Source organism: Notechis scutatus, chromosome 4 (assembly GCF_049901735.1).
Source record: "Notechis scutatus isolate UNSWTSFEM ecotype Mainland chromosome 4, rNotScu1.2, whole genome shotgun sequence".
Classification (NCBI taxonomy): Eukaryota; Metazoa; Chordata; class Lepidosauria; order Squamata; family Elapidae; genus Notechis; species Notechis scutatus.
In genome coordinates this window covers 118,160,290-118,183,431 of record NC_142012.1, presented here as the reverse complement: position 1 = coordinate 118,183,431, position 23,142 = coordinate 118,160,290, and the positions used below count along the sequence as shown (strand labels likewise).

Genomic DNA, 23,142 nt, shown 5'->3' with positions numbered 1-23,142 from the left:
CAACAATAGAAGGTCACCAGCAGTTTTTCATTCAGTTGTTGTTTTCTGAGAAGTTTCAGGTAGTATAATCTCTGCTGGGCCCTTTTGACCAGGGCTGCACTGTGGGCACCCCAGGTCAGGTCCTCTTTTAGGGTAATACCCAGAAATTTAAAACTGGCCACTTGCTCCACTCGGTCTCCATTGATAAGCATATGTCTGATCTGTTCCTTCTATAATCCACTATAAACTCCTTGGTCTTATTGGTGTTGAGGACCAAGTTATTGTCTCCACACCACGAAAGCAACCGGTCCACCTCATCTCGGTAGGCAGACTCATCCCCCCTGGAGATAAATCCCACCACTGTTGTATCATCTGCAGATTTAGCAATAGTATTACTAGCGTGAATGGGAATGCAGCCATGCACATAAAGAGTATAGAGTAAGGGACTCAACACGCAACCCTGTGGTGTACCAGTGTTAAGAATAAGGGCTGAAGAGGTATGATTAACTAATCTGACCCTCTGTGAGCGGCCAAACAGGAAATCCATAATCCAAAGGCAGATTGAGTTAAAAGCCTAAGGTCCAGAAGTTTAGACACTAGTCTATGTGGAAGAATTGTGTTAAATGCAGAACTAAAATCCACAAAAAGCATCCTCACATAGTCCCCCCCGCCCCCCGCTGTTCTAAATGAGTCAGAGCAGTGTGAAGAATGATGGCTATAGCGTCCTCTGTAGATCTATTTAGCAGAAGAGATTAGTGGAACTCAGATGGATAACTGATTGGACTTGCTGGAAATTGACTCTGAGCATAACAGATTTGCCATTCAATGGCAAGATTCAGTTTAAATTATAAACAACCATACAGATTTCAGGTAAAGGAACATATTTTATTTCACTAGATCTACTGTACTCTTCAGATAAGTCAACAACTGTCTTTCCATTAGCCGAAAAATCCTTTTGGGGGGATCCAAGACACAGCACATATGTGATCGTGAGCACCTAAAGGAAAAGTAGGTTATAAATCTACCAGAGAAAAATTGGGGACTTTAAAAAAAAGAATGCTTAAGGCTACACTTCAGAGAGGACATAGGAATCCTTATGGAATTTTATTTATTTCTTCTCTTTGGCTATAGCAGAACTTTAGATGTTGTTCATGGAGCAATCCTTACGTTAATAGTTCAAATAAACTATATTTTCTTACAGAAAATTCCTGATGATTCAGATATGCTTTTTTGGTACTGTCCAATGCATATTCATTAGAATTCCATCTTTAACATGAAGCATGTTAGTATTACGCCCAAAGATTAGGAATCTTATTTTCAGGGAGTGGCTTACTTGAAAGATCTCTTTGTGCTGATGGCTATTAAACAACTTACTTAATGAAGCTTTGTTTTTGAATTTGTAGCTGCTTGGTATAAAATGGGAAGGAAATGTAATGACAACACTGTAGCTTGGCATGGTTGATGAAATGGAAACACTGATTTTCTGCTTGGAATATAATACAGTTCACAAATGAAATATTGTCTTCTTGCATATTACAACCTGGCATCCATGAGGGTGCTGGACTTCCATCATCTTCAACTGACATGGCCTATTATGAGAAGATCACACCATCATCAGGTTAGAGACGGTGAATGTACTTTCTTGAGAAGAAGAAGAGACGATTATATTTAAAGATGATTAAACAGACAACTTTGTAAGATTGTTAACTTCTAATTTTAGTTTTAGTTAGAAATGTATTACGAAGATGCAAGAGACAAAAACAGCATTTTTTCTGAGGAGAGAACACTATTATCTCTTGAGTTACCAAGGAGAACACTACATGTATTTCAAAATGTTTTCTATTTTAAGGATTGTTCCTTGTAGTAGTCTGACAGGATATATTTAGCAGAAGTTTTTCTTTTTCACTCCTCCTACGTGGGAAAGTTCATACTATTTTATTTTATGCTAGTATGGCTTTAAATCACAGTATAAATTAACAAACTTCATGACAAGATGGCATCCCTCCTCATTTATGGTGTTTTGATGGAAGGAAGATGTGAGAAGTAAAGGAGAGCCTGCTGTTTTAATTTTGTTCCCAGTGGTAGGCAGAACTTTGTTCTTTCAGTTCCAACCTTGATGACTGGTTTGATTATAATATAGGAATTCAATCCTTTGCTTAGGAGTTGTAGCCCTTCATGGCATTTCTAGAAAGAGGAAATGTTTCCTGAAGGAATGAGGAGTAAATAAAATTATTAATACAAAGTTGTGATTTATATACAAATTGGTTCCCCTGCACATGGTGGCAACTCTGAAGGTTTTTCTTGTCTTTAAATACTGTCACTTAATGGATTATTCAAAATAATTTCATTTAAATGTATCAGATATAAAAAAAATCACTGCTTCAAAACATTTAAAAATCCAAATGCATAAAATGTACACATGCTTAATAAAGAATACAATAAATGGTCATGCTTTATTAACTTTACAATATTATCATTGTTTCCTAGCAGTTGAACAAAATATATGTAATATTGTGGTAATTAATGGGCCTCAAGAATTTTAGGTTAGAACTAGAACTAAATAAGAACATTACTGTGACAGGCCAATAAACTGAGAAATATATTTTCTCAGAGAAATGGTCTTTTTCTCCTTGCTATGTCCTCAGTGACATAATAACTTGTCCCTTCTGCTTATATTTTTAAAATGCTGCTTGCTGTTGTGGTGGACAGATTATTGTCTTGAAAATCTGATTTTATTATCTTAGTAATGCATATAGGTATGTGCATTTAAAGAATAAAATCAGAATATTAGTTATTCCACTTAAAAACCACTTTCCAAATTTCTCCATCATGATCAGAATATCTGATATATTTGACTGTCAGTGTAGCTCTATGCTGAGTTTAAAATAATTCTGACTAATGTTTTTGAAGTTTCTTTTTGATTTTTTTTTAAACTTGCATTCCTTCATCACTTTTCTGACTGCCATTTTTAGAAGTTATTGATTCACAGAACATTCTCATTGAGCCTGGAATTTTTCATTAACTAAATGTTATGGTTTTCATTAAAGGTTCTTTCAATTGAAGATAGAAGGCAGTATTTGAGCTTCAGGAAAGTGTGATGTTAATTCATAAAAATATGTTGTCAAATCTTAAAATTACAGGCTTTGAATTTAAAAAACAAACTAGACATTCTGGGATAAATTTTACAGTATAACTTTTTTAAAGCAGTAAAATATTTTTAATTCTAGTCATTTATAATTGATGCTTGGTAAATTCTACATACTTTAGTTGTTATATATTACGATATTATAAAAAGATAAATTCTCCAAACATATTTGGAAACTTGCAGATTGCTTGCAAAGTTTAGTAAATTGGCTTAAACAAAATAATATTTTTTAATTTTTTTCATGATTGATCTATTAACATAAATACATATAGTAGTTAAATGTAAGGAAAGAACTTGGATAATAATGTGGGGCTTTCTCATTTATTTCTATTCTTTTTTAATTATTTTAATCACTATAAACGGCACCTTATTTATAGAATGTTTTGGGTAAGACTGCTTCATACTAGAGAATAATAGTGACTAAAGCAATAAGCAAATTGATATTGAACTGAAGATAAATGGTAAAGCTTAGAATTTAGCAGTAAGATATACAGTTCTAGATATTAAATTACTTACATAGTAGTATAGTTGGCTATGTTTTTGAATATGAATCTTATAACTGGGAATGAAAAACTGCTCAAGATTTATGACAGCCATCCTTCAATTTGGTCTTTCCCAAATTGCTTTGAAACATGGGAATTACCCACTAATATATCTGCAAGACACTAAAATAAAGAAAGGTGTTAATGAAAATGGGCTTATGAGGTAGACTAGAGATATCTAACAATTTCTTTTTCTTGGTTTATCTTTCAGGTCTACGCACAACGAACTAGAAAAGAATCGGTAAGTCATTAATGAACAGACTTCATAAAGCCTCATTAATATTTTAATTGTTAAAACATCTAAACCGTCCTATGATAATTTCAGGATGCTCAGTCTAGTTTTACTAGATAGATTGGGCTATGATTATCAATATCCACAAATGGGCAGATGAAAATTGTTGTCCCAAATATCTCCAAGTCAGTTATTGGAAAATATTGTTTTATAAGTTTTGGTAGCCTGGAAACGCCACATCGCACTACAGGATCGTTTAAAATACAGATCTTAAAATGTTGAACTGGTGTCCATCCTCCTTAAAATGCAAAGAAGTGACCTATTTTTACAGCTAATCTGTATTCAGAGGAAATGCTGTTTCTCCTTGTGCAAGCTGAAATCTGATTGAGTCAGTGTCCATACAGAAGGTTGCTAGGGTATCAGATTTCCAAATACTGGTACATATTAGCTAGAGCTTGTATGTTTGTTTTTGTCTTGCATTCTATTCTATTCTCTCTCTCAGACCTGTCATAAATCTTTCTACACTACACTACAGAAATCTTTCATTGACCAATGGACTCTAGTTTCCTGCTGTTCCTTGTTTTGAGGAACAGTCTTCTGGTAACATGCTTTAGGACATAGTGTAATCATCCTTGAGCCACACTATCATAACACCTGCATTTTTGTTGTTTCACTAATTCTACCCTATGACTCATCACCTTTGCAACAGAATGGAAATACTACTGGGAGTGCAGGAAGTTAGTTCACACACATATTAGGTTAAAGCTTTGCTTTCATTGTATCAAGATCCTACTGTATTTATATATTTATCTTCAAGACTAGAGAGGAGACAAGTTGGTTGAATCAATAGTCTCAGACTCATTACTGATTCTATGGAAAAGGAAATATGTTTCATAGAAGAACAGATTATTTGGAATTTATTTAGAAGAATGCAGGATTACCTTGATTTAGCATGGCAGATAAAGACAGACTGGAACAGGAGAAGTTATATACCTACATTCAGTCAAAAGGCCAGAATCCCTGCAGTGTTTTGTAGCTCTAGCTTTGTTTTGTTTGTTACTGATTTGCTGTTTGACAAAAAGTGTACTTTGTATATTTCCTGTATATGTTTACTTCCTTTTTTCAGCTCTGTGGGCTGGGTGAGCTGTTCTTTTATCTCAGCCTTAAGATTTTTATTGTTTTAAATCTAGTGTGTGTATAATGTTCAGGGGAAAAAGCGAATTAAGTCTAGTGTGATTTTCAGGAAAACAGGGAATTTTGGGGAAAATTGAGGTAGTTTTGAAATGCAAAAAAGGCAAAGTTCTGTTGAGGGTAGGTAGAAAAGAGAGAGAAAGGAAATTATGGGTCAATTACTGATGACAAAAACTGGGTCTTGGATAGAGAGTAAAATTGGTGCTAATGATCACCAGTGTGTTAAAAAAATCACAAGATAGATTTGAGTGAATACTTCCATATTTGCACACTGATATCATGTGAAGAAACTCAGGAAATTGAAACTTTTTTCAAAAAATTAAGTGGTACAAGGTGTTCATAATAGATGTTAGGAAAATATGAATAGGTAAGATTAGCAAAATGATCTTTAGCAAATGACCTAAGATGGCCTTCTCCAACCTAGTGCCCCGTTGATGTGTTGGACTTCACCATATTCATCTACCAACATTACCATAAGCTAAATTGTAGGTAGAAAGCATATTGTAGGTACAATTCCTATCATGGGGAAGTTATTACATTATAAAACAGCATGTGTGAAAAAGGAAAGTGGCAGAAATAGACTATGTGGAGTGCAAGGTTTGTAGTGTAATGAAGACCTTAATATTGGTGAAGCTGCCATACTAGCAGCTGTCAAGATTAACGTGATACCATTCTGTGTTTTAACTATTGACTAGAGATGGGAAAAACATTTAAAATCAACACTGTTCTTTTTTTTTTTTTAGAGGAGCATCAGTTTTGGTTTTGGCTATACTTCCTCCATGTTCCTCAGTCAGTAGCTGATTTGAACACTTCTAAACTGTAGCTTGTTGTAACTATTGAACAAAGCAAGATGTCTGTTTTTCATAATGTTAAAAAATAAAAATGAAAGTTATATTATTTTTCCTGCTCTGATAGTATTTTTGAATATAGTGTCAAGATCCTCACTACAAAATGTTTTTGGCACACCAGGACTAAAGTGTAATAAAATTAAATACAGATAATAGTATTACTCCCAAATCAATTTATAATTATTTCCCTTTTTCATATCAAAATTTAGAATTTGGTATCAACATTTGGAGGTTTTTCTAGGAACCACACTATTTGGAGTGTCTGATTATGTAGCTCTTCCATAGATATGATTTACAAAGTTCAAACTAAATCACCCATATTATGGTTTAGCTCACTGGTAAACTCAGACTGACTGGTCCATGCATCATATTAAGGTTTAATAGTTTGTTGAGTAAATTATAATGCTGGGTTCTTAATTAGCTTCAAAATAAATCACATAATATTATGGTGTAGGCTGATGAGTCAATTAGCATGTACAGTGTATGTAGTGGAGCAAGAACAAGTGGAATGTTTTTCTTTGGTGTGGCCCCATTTCTTTTTGAATACTGCAACCATGTAAAAAGGGATGACCTTTTTCTAGATCTTTCCAAGCCCTAAGTTGTTTCCTAACAAATAGTTTATTTAGCTATAAGTGTGTTTTTGTTCTGTCCCCTTTCCCCTCTTTTTATAGAAATTTGTCCCTATTTTTCAGGGAATTCTAATCTGGAATTTCAGCTTCCTAATAATTTATTATTGATTGTAACTGGTCAAAATTGAGTTCAAATGTCCACTCTAAAATTCAGAACGATCTTTCATCATCTCACATTTTATTTTGGTTGAATTTTTGTTTCTTCATGATCAATTTACCCAAAGCTTTCAAAATGAAAGCAACCCATTTGCTGCGTACTGCCCATTTTAGTCATAAGAGTATTGGCAAAAGTGATAAATTTACTAATGCCTAAACTTAGAGCAAAGTTTACTCCATATTTTCTCAACCCATCAAACCTTTTAACTCCAATAATTTTCACCAGTCTATATATGTGATGGAGCGAGATCAGTTACTTAGCTAGAAATTTTGGGAGTGGAATCTGGTGGAAGATGGTGGAAATAATTTTGCTACTTCTAAAAAAGCTTTATTGTTATATATTAAATATTTTAGAGAATATTACAGAATGTTACAGAAACAGGCAAAGAATCAGCACTTGTGCATAATTCTTCTGACACTTGTTTCAGTGGAATGAGGCATATAAGCAGTGATGTATTGAGAGGGAGGTGGCAGGGATTTTTCCTTTTTTTCTGGGCCCATTCGCTATCCATTTCTGAAATTAACATTTTATAGATATTTCACTTACAAGCCAAATCATTAACATAGCTTCTTGAGAATCTATTAGTACCTATTTACAGGTTTTCATTTAGTGACCATTCAAAGTTACAATAGCACTGAAAAAGGTGACTTATGACTGGTTTTCATAATTATGGCCATTGCCACATTCCAAGGGTCACCTGATCAAAATTCAGATGCTTGGTAATTGTCACATATTTATGATGGTTGCATTGTCATCTGACCACCTTTTGCAAACTTCTGACAAAGTGAACAGAGAAGCCAGATCACTTAGCAATTGTGTTACTAATTTAATAACTGCTGTGATTCACAATAACTGTGACAAGAAAGGTCCTAAAATGGGGGAAAATTCACTTAAATGTCTCACTTAGTAACCGAAATCTTGGGCTCAATTGTGGTCTTAAGTTGAGGACTGACTATCTGTAATTACTGGAGAAATCTACCTCTGGACTCTTGGGAAAACAAAATAATTCCTTCATCAGGTTTTCATTACTTTCTATCTGTAGATTCTTTATGTTTGCCACTGTATCCAAACGAAAAAAAATGCACCTAATGGCATTTTGCAGACAATTGTTCATTTGAGATTTTTTTTTTGTGGGATGATGGGAAATAGAACTGGAAATGACTTTTTTTTAGAGGCTCATTGTTATCTCTATTATTGACATATCTGTAATTTTCAAATTGTCCATTAGACTATTAGGTATCTGATTCAATCTGCCCCTCCCCTTATCTGTAAGTAGTTACTTGTCTGATTCGATATTTGAATTATATTTTAATTCTTAGATCAAAAGGATGCAGTTTTTAAAATAGGGAACTCAGATACAGTCTTTTTTAGATTTATAATCTTTAGATTTATAAGACTGGAATATTTCTAGACCTGAGCCTTCTTCTTCGCTTTCTCAACTCTTTATTGCAGTGCACAACCCAGACAATTCATTTCTGTTCTGTGTTTATTTTGAGAAACTCACTGTACCTTTTCTCCCTCCATGGTCAAACCTTGAGTTTCTGTGTACTTTTTCTTCCAAACGTGGCTTTTCTCCCCTCACTCGTGCAAATATAGCATAGTGCTAATTAAGATCAAATATATATCTATTTTTTGCAGCTACTTAACATATTTTCATATATTTTAGACCAGAATTCCATACGTATAATATGCCATATTTATTATACCTAGGCTGAATAAAAATCAGATTTATATCAGATTCTTATATTAAATACATACTGAAGGGGTAGACATAGTTTAAGTAAACCATTAACATTTCACAAATAAAATTATTACAATTTAAAAACATGTAGAACGTTCCCTATAGTCCTTTTTCATGTGATTAAAACCTGTTTACCAATGCCTTGCAATTTCATCATTTGCTTAACCATATGGTTAACTTATTAAATTAAGGAAAACAGTCGTCATGCTTGACATTATTCAAAGTTTGCAGCTATCTTCTGTCCTACAAACTCAGTGTCTATATTTGTATTCCTATTGCTTGGTATTTGTAATTGTCCAGTCTTGTCTGTTCCCTATTGAAGAGGTAGGTTTTCGCAACTCCTCCTGTTAGTTAGCTGCTCTTACTAATGACATGGGTTTTTTCCGTTTGTTGTTCTTTTTGCTTCTAGTTTTTCTATTCACATGCTAATTCCTCTTTAGAAATCTGCACTCATGGGAGGGGCACACTTAAAGTGTATATATACTCAGTTTAATAAACTGAAACTGGACTTATATCATCCTTGAAGCTTAAAGAGAAACTTATATTTTGCATGTCTGGAAAATTTAAATTGTAGATTGAATTTAAAGACAGCTGCATTCTGTACTACTTACATTTCATGCACTGTGTACTTTCCTTCTGAATATTTTAAGTCAAACTATTAGAATAGTTCCTCAGAACTCCTAAGATGATGATGATGATGATGTTGATACCCACAGAATCAGCTCATAGCTTGTCATGAAAAAATAATATTCTTATAATATATAGGAAATAAAAAAATAAAATAATAGTCTTCTTTTTGTAAAGAATTTCATCTTTGAAAACAAGATGCTATTGTTAATATTGATCTTTTAAAACCTATATGATCAAGGCTGTCCTTAAGGCCTTGATCAGAAAATCTTTACATTTTGATTATGAACAGCCATGATGGAATCGTACCAATGACCTCTTCTGAGCATTTTAACAATGACTAGCCTCTGAGAAACCCATGAGCAAGATATGTGTAAAAGTGTGCAGTTCCCCAGCAATGGGTCTAAAAGGAATATCCTTGAAGTATAATAGGAATACTGCGGAACCATTTTTCATGCTGCTACAACTTATTCTAAGAATATCACTAACTATAAAGGGCATTATTTCAAAAACATTATTTTATGATAAAGAGCTGCTAAAAATTTGCCTTACTTACATCCTTGTAGGCCTTCAAATATTATACAATATATTACAATGATTTAGTGGGGAAAAATCCATGTTCTATGAGTGTGTTTAAAGAATACCAAACCAAATTATTATATTGAGCTCCACTAACTAAATATTCATAAACCAAATCTTTATAAATGTGTGTCTCTATGAAGAGCAGTACAAGAGAAAAGAAATATTCTTCATTTGTTCAACTAACGTGTGCATATGTTGATATGGTCATTATTCGATAAAGCATTGCCAGTAGTTGACATAATACAAAAATATAGTTTAACATAGCTGGAACAGACTATAGAAATAACCATTTATATTTCTCTAGCACGACCATAACACTGAAAGCAGTTCTCTTTGAATAATTAAAGTGAGTGGCATTTTTTCCCCCAAGATTTATTTGACTGCTTAGATTAGAAGACTGTTCCCAATTGTCTACATGCTTACAGAACATCTCTTTTTAATGTTTTGCAGAGCCCTATTAATTTAAAAATAATTAGCATTATATTTGAATCTTGTTCTGTGATAAATCATCTATGATTAATAGAAACAAACTACTTTTGGAAACATGTTTTGAAATTGCCTACGGTTCTCTAGTACATGCTTAAGGTACCATTTAGACTGACATGAATTCTCCTATGTTAGAGGGAAAAATGGCATTTGTGTCAGAACAAGTTATCAACAGTTTTTTTTAAATGCTATCCAATTAATTGAGACATCTTTAATTAAATAATACATGAATTGTTTTCATCCAGGTATTTATTAGTCGGTCAATGACCAAAATCATGGAAGTAGAGTCTCCAAAATCATGGAAGTAGAGTTTTTTGAAATTGATTATTTACTGTAGCATTGTTAATTAATATTAGCATTTTACCAAAGATTGAGCAACATAATGACATGGCTATTTTAATCTTCTGTGCTATGCGACAACTCTTTCACATTCTACTAACTCTTCTTCGGCTTAAAAGTATAAACTTTATTTGAGACATAAGTTTAATGCTTTGAAGAAAAAATTCTCTATGTTTTTTTAATTGCTGTTGTACCGTTCATTCACAATTAGATAATTTGAATAACTTTCTACCTCAGTTCCTTTTTTATGATTTTATCATTAAAAAAAACCCAATATTTATTTGAATCAAGCTAAATATGATAGTTTCTATCTCTAAAACTGAAGCTTTCCTAATGAGGTTCGAAAGTCATTTTTAAAGAAATTGAATAAAAATATTTAAGGATATGGGAATAATGTGTTTATAGAAAGATAGGATATTAATCAGATTGTGATGGTGATATAATACAGACAAATGCACACAAATAACAGGGCAATTTATTTCTTGAATTAGTATAGCTTTTGTTGAACGCTATGTGTTGTTTTTTAAAAAAATCTGGTTAAAAAGTTAGATCTCCAGAATTCACTTCATCTCCCTCTTTGTGTTTAGAATATATTATCATCCATTGTTTAAATAATTCATGTTTTTTTCTGACAGATCGAGTTTTAGGTTGTCTTCAATTAAATATCTATGTTTCAGTCAACTTATTTTTCTGCCTAAACTCTCAGATTGTGAAAATTTAGTCATAGAATTAATATATCTGATGAAATGATCAAATAATTATAATTATTTTGGATAAAGTATAATGTCCCATGATTAGATTTTCTTCTCAGCTCTTGTTCTCTGTCTCTCTGTTCCAACCCTCCAGAGAAAATTTGAAAGATGTAGAATGCAGATGACTATGTAAAAAGTTTAACATGTCATTATGAAATAGTTTTATAATGCTGTATTTTTTTTTAAAAAAAGAACGGAGATTGAAGTGTAATCTCCCAAGATAAGGTGCATCTATAACCATTGTATTCACCATGAAGAATCCGTGCATGTTTAATGATGTTTGAAATAAATTTTGTAATTGCTTTGCACCTACTTAAAACTTGTATATTGTCTTAAAGCATGTATTAGTGTGCATGTTCTTGCATTCAAATGTCATCTTGAAAATGTTGACAATGCATTTTTTATTCTTTTTCCTCTCAAGTTGAATTTTGTCATTGCCCATGGCAAGGTAAAGAGTGCAGTGAGCCGGCTATTTGTTAACAGGGAATTATAGATTAATAGTAAGGACTTAATATTCAGGGGAGTTTTACTTTCATACTGCAGAAGTTCAGTGCCCCCAAGCAATATGAATATATTCTCCCATTCAGAAAATTTCAGGTTAACTTATTTGCAACTTTAAGGAGGCTACATTCTGCACTTGTATTTCATTATTTTAACACAGTCAAATGATGCTGAATATAAGCCTTATTGTTAGGACATCTGTAAATTAACCATATTCTGACATCAGAATGATGGGGCTAATAGGAAAGATTAGCACTTTTCCTCTTGAAAAGGCAGAACGGGAAAGAGCATCCTTCTCATCCCTTGGAGAAACTCCCTTCTGTCTTTGACTTTTTCTTATCTAGACATTCAGTGGTTTCAAATTAATTCCAGCTTCCAAAAGTGAATTATAAAAACAAAGGAGGAGAAAAAAATAAAGGAAAAAAAAACCTTGGCATTTTTCTGGAACTTTCTATCCATGAGAGATTGTCAGGTCTTTCTCATGGAGAAATTTATATCCTACCCCCAAAGTTCTTCACTGCCATCAGTGAGAGGTCATGGATTTTACAGGTAGCAAATGAGTTCTAAAGGCGGCCTTTTGTTGCTAACAGCAGTAGCTTTTGATAAAGACAGCATACGGGATTTTTTTAAAAAAATCTTTAAAAAAATCCGTACATGATTCCTACCAAGTTTTAGTCTCAACCTATCTGGAGAGCCTCAGATTGAGAAAAGCTTGTCTTTCTCCCTTTCAGCCAGGAGCAATACTTACTAAGGTTCTTAACTTGGAGATCCTACACAATGTAACTGATTTCTTTTATGAAATGCTATAAAAGTGACAAAAAGTTTGCCCAAATAGGATTTGTGGTTGCATTAAATTTCCTTTGTTGAATGTAACACTGCATAATATAAAATATTTGTATGGATGTTTGTTTGTTTTATAAGCTCATATTGGTTGATGTGTATTTGCTGAAGCTGGAAATATTTGAAGACCTGGAAATATTTGGGGATACTATGAACTGAAACTATATGGATGCTAAATTTCATGCCACTTTCGTATTTTCATGTTTGGATCTTTCATTTCATACTTAAGTATTTGGACATTTCTACCACATCTCCAAAGCTTAAGCATGGTGTATAAGGATGTTTTGGTGAGTTGGTAGTGAATCAAGAGTGTAAATTCTTGAAGACACAGTCCTGTTACTTTTGTTCACAAAAGAAAAGCTTTTAATAGAAGCTATTTTGAGTCAGTCTAAGGAAGAAAATGGAGGAAATAAAAACTATTCTTGAGAAAGATTATCTATAAAAGCTTGTTATATTGTTAGAGCTTTCCCTCCTATTGATTCAGAATGTATTCTGATACCTTACTCAGTTTGGATTTTTGTTTTTTGAGATGTTTTTCTTCTTTAAGTAAAAGTGTTTCTTCAGATAGAAATGTTTAGGCAGAATCTGTATTCTCTTTTGAATTCTTGATGGTGGCTTAGGTGGAAGATACTAACTACAACTGATATAAGTAAGTTAAATAGCTTTGGATCTGGTTAATTTTTTTGATAGCACTTTACCAGAAAATATAAAAGATGTAGAAATAATCCAGAAGGCAATGGGAATATAATTTTCAAACAACTAAATTGTGTTCTTTAAACACTAGGATTTGAACTTTATTTGGAAAAGGCTTTATCTTATCTACTTCACATAATTGTGTTTCTAATGTTTATGGTTATAATAGTTTTATGTATTTTTCATGTTGTTTTAATTCTTGATTGAGAGCTAGTTATATTAGTGTTTTAAACAAAACAATGTTCCAAAATGTATGTTGTAAGAGATCAAATTGTGGCTAGAGCTTCTGAAAAACTTTTTAAAGCATTTTGTAAATATAGCAGATGTAAGTACCTTCATCCCTAGAAGGTACTTAGGCAGGCAGATGACTCTTTCAGTGCTTGACGGACTGAGAGAAGGAGTTTGATCTCAAATCATATTGAGATTTATGTATCATAGGAAGCACTTTTGAAAGTATATCTAGATATGGGTAATCAAACATCATATTGTATATTCTTGATCAGTGTTTTGGCAAAACATTGTAACCTATCTGAAATTATAGAGATTTCAAAATTGTTGCTATGTAGAAGACATTGTGATAATCCAAGTGAAATATAACTTCATGTATCACAAAAAATACTTTTTAGGATTAAGTCCAATGTTAAATTTGGTAAGCTTATATTGTAAGATGTAGGCCCAAAAGTCAGAGCTGAATTATAAGTGGGAGAACTTAATATGAATCGAGTGTATTCATAGAGAATTTTGCCTTCCATCAGAAAGTTAGACCAGGAAGAAAACATTTCAAATGAAATTTACCATGTAACCTTTGGCCAGTCAGTATCTTTCATCCTCGTATGTTTTTCAAACTTATCTTAAAGCCGAAACAAGTGGAAACCAGAGATAACACCTTAATTGGTTTAGGAAAAAAAGTGGAACACGAACAGCCTGTATCTGAAAAGTAGGAGAATAACATACATATAATAAACATTATATCACATTTGACCACTTATTTGAAGAAGCAAAACTTTGTGTGGCTCAAAACAACTATAAAAACAAAAAGCTTGATATTCACAACCCTTCTCCTCTATTGCAGCTGACACCACCCTCTTCAGGCTCCAATCTTACCTTTCTCAGTGCACATACTGGTGAACAATCACCTCTTTGTAACCTTCTGGAAGGTTAAAAGGTGGGCAGCATGGTCCTGTATCTCAAGGGGAAAAGGTTCTACACAGCAGGGGCTTCATTGGAAAAGGTGTGTTTCCTAAGTCTCACTAGATGAGAGCATTGAAGGGACCTGGAGCATATCTAGTCTACTTGATATGGTGGAATGGGCAAATATCCTCAGTCCCACAAGTAACCTATGCTATGTAGGGCTTTAAAGGTAATAACTGGCACCTGGAAAAGAAACTGGGAACCAATGCAGCTTGTTCAACAGAAGAATAATATGGCAAACCAAATTGTAACTTTTGGATGGTGTGTAAGGGCAACCGCATATAGTTAGCATTGCAAAATGCCAGGTTTGCATAAGGCAGTAAACCACAATGTGGTTTAAAACAAGCCACATGTTCAGTTTGTTTAGCATGTTGTGTGAACCCAGTCCCTCTGGTTATTCTGTTAGCCGTTGACATTGTGACTTAAGAATGTACAAGTCTATTCCATATTTGTAAAAGTGAATTGCTGGGAACTAAATGCATAGAATCAAAGCCTAATGAAATAATCCTACTCTAAAGAAGTTTTTGTGAAAACTGCTGGCTGAATTCTGGCTAAATGATGAGAAAGTCCAAAACACTGTTCTCGGGAAATGATTGCAAACATGCAGTCCTTCCCAAGGCAAACAACTTTGTTCCCTTAAAGCAGATCTAAAGAACAATTTGTCCCTTAGGATATTCTGGGTCACAAGACCCTTTTAAGAATTGTATAGCAGATCTGTTCCTTCATTGACCTGTTCTTAACTTTTGTTGGCTGAAAGAATCATGATATCAGTTTGCATAAATAACCATATTGACTGAAACTAAACTAAAGTGTAATTTTGATGAATTAGATACCTCCCCCCATGCTTCTGAACAAAAAGCCTTAAAGTTAGTGGTGGCAGGGAGAGAAATAAAGTTTGAGCCAAAAATGGGCATCTATAAAAGAACATGTTGATGGAAATTTATGGCAAATTCAGTGGATTTTTAAAAGCTTCATTTATAGGCTGTGTTGTATTTTTTTAAAAAAATCTCCCTCTGAAGTCTAGCTAGATATATTTTTTAAGTAAGACTTTTTATTGTATATCTTTTTAAAGAAAAAGAACCTTTGTTAATAGCAACAGTAATATCCAAAAATGTCTTTCCAAACTTTAGAACTCCTTATATTAGATTGGCAAAGAATTCAGAAAAGATTCCTATACACTGTACATCTGTGTAAAAAGAAGTTATTTTGCCACATACAAATTTTATCACCACTGCAGTGGAACACTGGAAAGCCTTTTCTTTTTTAAAAAGGGTAATCTGGTCCTTTTTATAAGACAAGGCTACTTCGTTGTCATCCATTAAGTCAGCCTGCATAATCTACATTGCAGTAACCTATAAAAGAGAGCAGTCACTTCATAGAAATATATCTGAGGTATCTGCAGCTTTAATAAGTGAGTCATGCTATATAGTATAAATAGACCTATGTGTATACCATAAGCCTACAATCCATTAAAGTGGAAGTGTCTTGCTATCTCAGCTGTCTGAAGTGGTGTATCCTACTTGGGACATATTTCTGTGAAACATTGAGAACATAGCATGTGTAGAAATACATGTTCAGGGAATTGGTTGAGAAATGTACACATATCTGTTCTCCAACACTTTTGGGATTATTAATTATTCTGATTTTGCTCCCTACACTCTGCACCAAGGTGGTTTTTTTTTTTTTTTTTTGTCTTCCCATTTCTGGAGTGATCTTTCCTTCCTTTGCTTTGGCATAAAGTTGCCAAAAAAGTTCTAAACTGTAAGCTTTAATTATCCCTCAGATCTATAATTGACCCTGTTGTGTGTGAATTCAGATCATAGTATCATTCAAGCCAATTTGGTGTGGTGGTTAAGGCACCAGGCTAGAACGTGGGAGACCATTAGTTCTAGTTCTGCTTTAGGCACAAAGCCAGCTGGATGACCTTGGGCCAGTCACTTTTTCTCAGTGCTAGGAAGCAGGCAGTGGCAAACTACTTCTAGAAAACCTTGCCAAGAGAACTGCAGGGACTTGTCCAGACAGTTGCCAGGAGTTAAGACTGATTCAAAGGAACCACATTTCTGAAAGAATGCAAAAAAAATTGGCAGATGCCCCAACTCTTTCACTGTGCACAGCTCAGTTTGCAGCACTCATGACATTCTACAGCAAAAAAAAAATACAGGCTTTCTCCATCCCCAGCAATTCTCTGGCTTTCCATTTCTGGTTTTTATTACTTAGCAAAATCTTGGATTTTTATCCTTTTTCTGCTAGAGAGCAGATTGCCCAATAGGAAACAGCATTAAAGCAGCAGCAGCCATTGAAAGGATGGTTGTGGAAGAGGGGGAAGTTGTCTTTTGGGTTAGAGAAGCAAATCTTATTCAACTCATACATTATGTCTTTACAAGATAAGCGTATTGTGAAAGGGAGCCCCCAGATACGTTTTTGCTATCTCTGTAAATGTGTAGATTTTAAACAGATAATGTTATTCATATAGTCTCAAAATATTCTTTTGAATTGGCTTGGCTGCTTGCAGCTGTAAGTTCTTTTAAAAGTGCTTCCCTAACCCCATGCATTTTTGTGTGTGTGTGAAATTTAACTAGCCATTTGTAAAGCTTTCTATTTCTTGAAAATGTTTTTGTATTGGGACAGGAAGGGAGCTGATTTTGTTATGCAATGGGTATACAAGATTTTTTTCTCTCTCTCTTTTCTCTCTCTGTGTAAATAAAAATGCATTGCTTCTACTTTAAGGACAGATTTGAACAGAAAAGGTTGTGTCCCCATCCCCCCACAAGGATATTCCTCCCATTTTCTTTTTTAAGGGTAAGATCTTTCTGCAATATTCAACCACAACCACGTCGTACTATTGTGAATGTTATATTTCTGCTTGACAAATCAATGGCATTGCAAGTTCTGTGTGGCTGGTCTAGATTTTATAGAGAATACTGAGGAAAATTCAGAATTGGGTTGAATACATGGCTTTTATTTTTATATTTTTTATATTTAGAACTTTGCAATAAATACTGGGATTAATATACTGTCTTGAAACTTTATATTGACTAGTATGGCATCTGATCCCTAATTCAAACCTCTTGTTTTTAAATGTACAGTACAATGATCAGATTAGGCTGCATATAGGAATATTTAAATTAATAGGTTTTGTGCAGTAGATTAGTCAATAGAAAAAACAAAGCTTGTAAACTTGGAATTTTCTCTGAATTTTAAAACAAGAAGTTAATTGATTTAAAGCCTTCTCTCTCCATTTCTTTTGATTCACTAATAATGATCAAATATATATAAAAAGGCAGGATAAAAGTATAGTAATAATAATTACAAAATATAAAGACCTGCAAATAGAAATAGAATGATTGCGGCAAAAGAAATCAAAGGTAGTACCAATAGTAATAGGCGTCGTGGGTACAATCCCAAAACCACTGGAGCACCATCAGCATTGACAAATTCACCATCAGTCAATTGCAAAAGGCAATTTTATTTGGAACAGTTTAACATCCTGTGATCATGATACCTTTAGCACCATCAAACAACATCTGCCTATCTCAGATTCTTGGGAAAGATTCAATAGGTGGATTAAAATGCCAAATCCTATCTAAACATCTAGCTGATTCTGCAATGAACCATAATAATAATAATGCCAAATATTTCATATTCTTATCTTAGGAATTGAAATTATTATACTTCTGCAAAAAAAAATTTTTTTATTTGGATCAATATTTTGGAATCTTTCATTTGATATGCTTCCAATATACAAAATGATTTACACATATAATTTGCATCCATGCAAGATTATTGTTCTTTAGCTAGAAGACCCAATAGAGATACAATTTTAAAACTACAACTATCAGATAAAACACTATGGAAATAGTTTCACATAGCAATAACTATAAATGCAACATTCATAATGTGACATTTGCCTTATGGAACCATCGGTATAAGGATGTTTCTTTAACTACTTATCTGGGGAACCATAATGCAATGTAACAATCGTTATAAAGGCATGAGAACTAACTGACATCTTTGCATCAACAGCAGTCACTGATAGGAATTTATTTTTATAAAGAAGGAGACAATTCATGTTATGTTTGGTTCTTGTAAATTACAGCTGCTTATGAAGCTGCTACCATAAAGAAACATTTAGACAGGCAGTCCTAATGTAGAAATTGGTTGTCATTTGTATCCAGTAATATTTTGTTCTAAATACTTTCAGAGGAATCACTGAATTGCCCTTATATTTTATTCTGGATCTGGATCAGATTTACACAATATTAATAAACTATTGGTTTGGGCAGAATTTCTTTCTTCAGTAATGCCTCAAAGAAGAAACTGCATCTTGCTGTAAGTACACAAGCTACAGTAGGAGACTGAAGCAATGCAGTAAGTGTTCATAAAAATAGGCTTTCTCCCAGAGCATTATATAATCAGAGGGAGTGATGTCACTTGTAACTGTGGAGAGTATCTCTGAAATTGCAGGTTTCTGCAGACGGGCAACTGCTTGCCAAATGTGAGGAGGAGGCTTCTCTGAATTTGTGATAAACTGCAGTGTGGAGTTTTATGCTTTAAAGGAAGGAGATAACACAGACTGGCAGAGAGAAAACAATGCCTTTTCAACACACAAGCACACACAGGAACTCTTTGTACAAGGAAGATTTTAAAAGGGCATCCATGTTAATCTAACCGAGGATTTCGCTGGCAGTAGGTTTTCTTCAACCTTCCTATTAAGATGATTCTCACAAAATTATTTGTTTTGTACAATTAATAAAATCAAATAGCTAGTTTTCCTCACATATAGTGATCCTGTTATATTGTCTTATCTCCTCCATTTCAAATGGATCTTCTAGTTAAATCTTTCTTCTTATGCAAGAAGGTTTTCATGGTTCTTAGAAATATCCTACATGGAAATGTAGACATCATTGAATTCCAGACTCTGTTTGTGACTTACATTTGGAATTGAATTTGACCCATGATGTCATATCATTTCTTATCTTATCAGAACACAGTTTTATCATTATTGAGGAATGTGAAGTGCTTCCTTTTAAAAATCTGAAGGAAATTGTGATCAGTGTGATTAGAGGATCAGTGACAAACATCACTGGAGGAAATGAGAACCCTGTTGCTTCTCATTAAGATATTTAGGAAAGGAGAGGAAGTTCATTTACTTTTCCTTCCCATAGCAGGTTACTAGGAAGAAGACCTTGTCACTTCACCTTTCCTCTCAACAAACCTGCTTAGAGAGGTTTAAAGGGAGATCATAGAATTATAAAGATGGAAGGGAACTCAGAGGTCATCTAATCCAATCTATTTAGTGTGTGATCTACTAAAGCATTTTAAACAGGTTGATTGTTCACATAAAATGGAGGAGGGCCCTTTGTAAGATCTCTTGTGCTTCTGAAAAAGGTTAGCATATAAATCAAATAAAAAACAATGTGTATTTATTGGAGTAACTCAGACTTATCAAGTATAGAATATCTTACCCAAGTGTGAAAATGAAATTTAGATCCTTGCACAAGAACCCTCTTAGCACCTGAAATACTTGATAGGGAAGTTGAACATGGTGGCAAACTGGTTGAACTGGAGAATTATTTGTAGCCACAGTGGAAACTGGAGCTAAGGTTTTTCTGAAAAATAGGAAGACATTTGTGGAAACCAGTGGTGGTTCTCTTTATTTCACATTTCTGAACCACCCATCTCCCTTAGAGAGGGACTCTTCCTTGAAAAACAGTTTCCTCAGTTTCTACAGGTTTCCATGTTAAGAAGCTCTGCCAAGGGATGCTCTGATGGTATTTTGATTGGAAGGATTATTGTATTTTTTTTTCTCATACTCCCATGGATGATCAGAAGGTTGTAAAGATACCCATGATTTCTTTTGGGTTGAGTAGACCATTGTTCATCAGCCTAAGAAATGATAGATTCAAACTTACACATTATCCATTTAGAAGGAATCCACCCAACTTTTATATTGTTCAGACTTTGGAAAAGGTACAGTACAGTAGACATCATCAGCAAAAAAGACAAAGTATATGATGGTAGGGTTGATATCATCTTAGAAAAAGTCCACAAATTAAATGCATAGCACAATATGCAAAGGTTAATGATACAATATGAGTAGCAATGGAACAGATCCCCCCTGTAATGTGAAGTCTATGATTTACAGCTTTGAAGCAGAATTCATGAATTCATTTAAGGTATACAAATCAGTTTGTCCTTCACTAGATATTTTATACTTATGAAGAACATATATAATGTTCCATATAAAGAACATTAACGTTGGGGTTTCCTCCTTCAAAATATTTTGAGAGAATATTGTTTACCGCTGTATATTGGTAGCTGTACTAATAATACTAATTTCTACTTTTGAGATGTAAATATATATTAATGCTTTTACCATAGGGCAAATGTAATGCATCTCTGATTTTATAGCAGTAGCATTGGCATTTAGACTTATATAATGTCCCATAGTGCTTTGCAGCACTCTCTGGGTGGTTGCATATTGCCTCCAATAATCTAGAAACTCATTTTACCAACCTCAGAAGGATGGAAAGCTTGAACCCATCGGGACTGAACTCTAGGCTGTGGACAGAGTTTGTGTTACTGCATTCTAAACACTGCACCACCAGGGCCCCTTGAGTTTGGCAAAGCTTTATTTTAAACCAGCGGTTGCCAACCGGTGGGCTGCAGCCCACTGGTGATCCACAAGAAAATTTTGGTGGTCCATAGAGAAATGTCACCCCCAGAGCACCCCCCAAAGCAGTTAATCCAGGCTATGCAGGAACACAAGGCTGCGCCACCCACATGGCCCTCCATCCCTGCCCACTCACTCCTTACCTGGCAAACTTGCCTACTAAGTTGCTATTTTTCCTTTTTCCTGACCATCAGCTGTTCTGCTGTGCCAGGAGATTTAAATTAGCTAGAAAGCAGGAAATTGCTGGATTTCTTGCTTTCTAACTTATCTTTAGATCTTCGGTTCTGCTTTTAAGCAGAGCTGAATCTTCTTTAGGACTGAAGCAGTGCAGACTCAGCTAGCCAATGGCAAAACACAGATCTCTAAGTGAATCTGTGATTCTGTGAGCAACTCAATCTGCCTGCCTGCCTGCTCTGCCTGGTGTTGGGTAAAAGTTGCTCTTTTTTAATAAAAAAATTCAATATTTACATACATAGTGTGTTGTGAGTTAATTTTGTGATTTTGCTTGTTAGCAAATTTTATATGACAGGCTCAGGTAGCCGATCTCACAGATCTCTGAATGAATCTGTGATTCTGTGAGCAACTCAATCTGCCTGCCTGCTTTGCCTGATTTTGGGTAAAAGTTGCTCTTTTTTAATTAAAAAAATCAATATTTATATAAATATTTATAATATTTACATACAAGCCATGCCCAGCCAGTCACATGACCACCAAGCCACACCCACAAATTAGGCCACACCCACAGAACCGGTTGTTAAATTTGAATCCCACCCCGCCTCTGTGTGTGTGTGTGTGTGTGAGGGGGGGAGGGGGAGGGAGGGGGGGAGGTTAGATCAGATCTTAATCTCTCTCTCTCTTCCACCAACTTCAGCAAGCCACCATCAGTCAAAATTCATATTAGTGGTTCCCGGGATTTAAAATTATGAGTTTGGTGGTCCCTGAGGTCCAAAGTTTGGCGACCCCTGTTTTAAACAATCATAGGTGGTTAATTAATTAAGAGATATCATTCATGGGTTATAGATAAATAAACCGATAGAAAGTGTTTTTTCCTTTTTTTGTTTTTGTTTTTATTTTGTTTATCTTTTTAAAAGTTTTTGAAATGGCACATGACATTGAGTTGGGATATAAGAAAAAGCTTGGTGAGCAAGAAGCAGTTTTTTCAACTTGTCAATTATTAACAATTCAAAAGAAATTGCTGAAATGTGATAATATTTAAAGGAAAGGAATTCTTGTTGAAACTATAGGTATAAATATCGATATCGATATACAGAGTCCTTTGTAAATTATTTGCAAATTATGATTGTGTAACTTAAAATAGAAATGAGATATTCTGTGGAATGCCACAAAATTCAGCCCATATTTCTGGGGTCTTTCTTTTTTAAATTAATTATGTGATTAATATTCCTCTGGGGGGAATATTTGTATTTGCAGGTAATATAAAATTGAATGGTCAGTTAAAACTAAAAGCTAGAAATAAACTTCAAAATGATATTTTTAGTTAGAGAACTGGACTAAAAATAGGAAGACATTCAGAAACCAATCCACATTTTTCTTCATTGAGGGGGGAAAAATCTGGAAGTTTAGAATATATGAGATACTTATTTGGCCACATTATGTCTGAAAAAGTCTTGAAAAAGTCTTGAGATCTAACTATGAGCCAGCAATGTGACGTGAATATTTGAGCAGCATCAATTGAAGTATAATTTCCAAATCATGCAAACCAATCATGTTGCTTTTTTCTGTATTGGTCAAATCCCACTTGAAAAATCAGTACGCAATTCTTCAAACTGATTCAAAAAGAAAGAGAAAGTGGAACAGATTAAAAGAAGAGCAGCGTGCATGATCAGATAGAAACTAATTGTTAAGAGGAGAAACTGAGGGAACGTGATATATTTAGCTTTAAAAAAAGGAAGACCACAAGGAAACATCGTACCTTAAAAGGTGTTCATACAGAAGATCCAGGGTCTGATTTGGTCAAGCTGGAAAGCACAACA

General features: G+C 34.1%; 1 protein-coding gene across 4 annotated transcripts in view; it reads left to right on the top strand.

The window, feature by feature from the left end:
• Positions 1 to 23,142, top strand: part of MXI1 (MAX interactor 1, dimerization protein) — a 63,382-nt gene that overhangs the window by 26,009 nt on the left and 14,231 nt on the right. For all 4 annotated transcript variants that reach the window (XM_026679315.2, XM_026680896.2, XM_026680108.2 and 1 more), the window contains exon 3: positions 3,878 to 3,907. In XM_026679315.2, the coding sequence (XP_026535100.1) occupies positions 3,878 to 3,907 (30 nt within the window). The remainder of the gene's footprint in view (positions 1 to 3,877; positions 3,908 to 23,142) is intronic.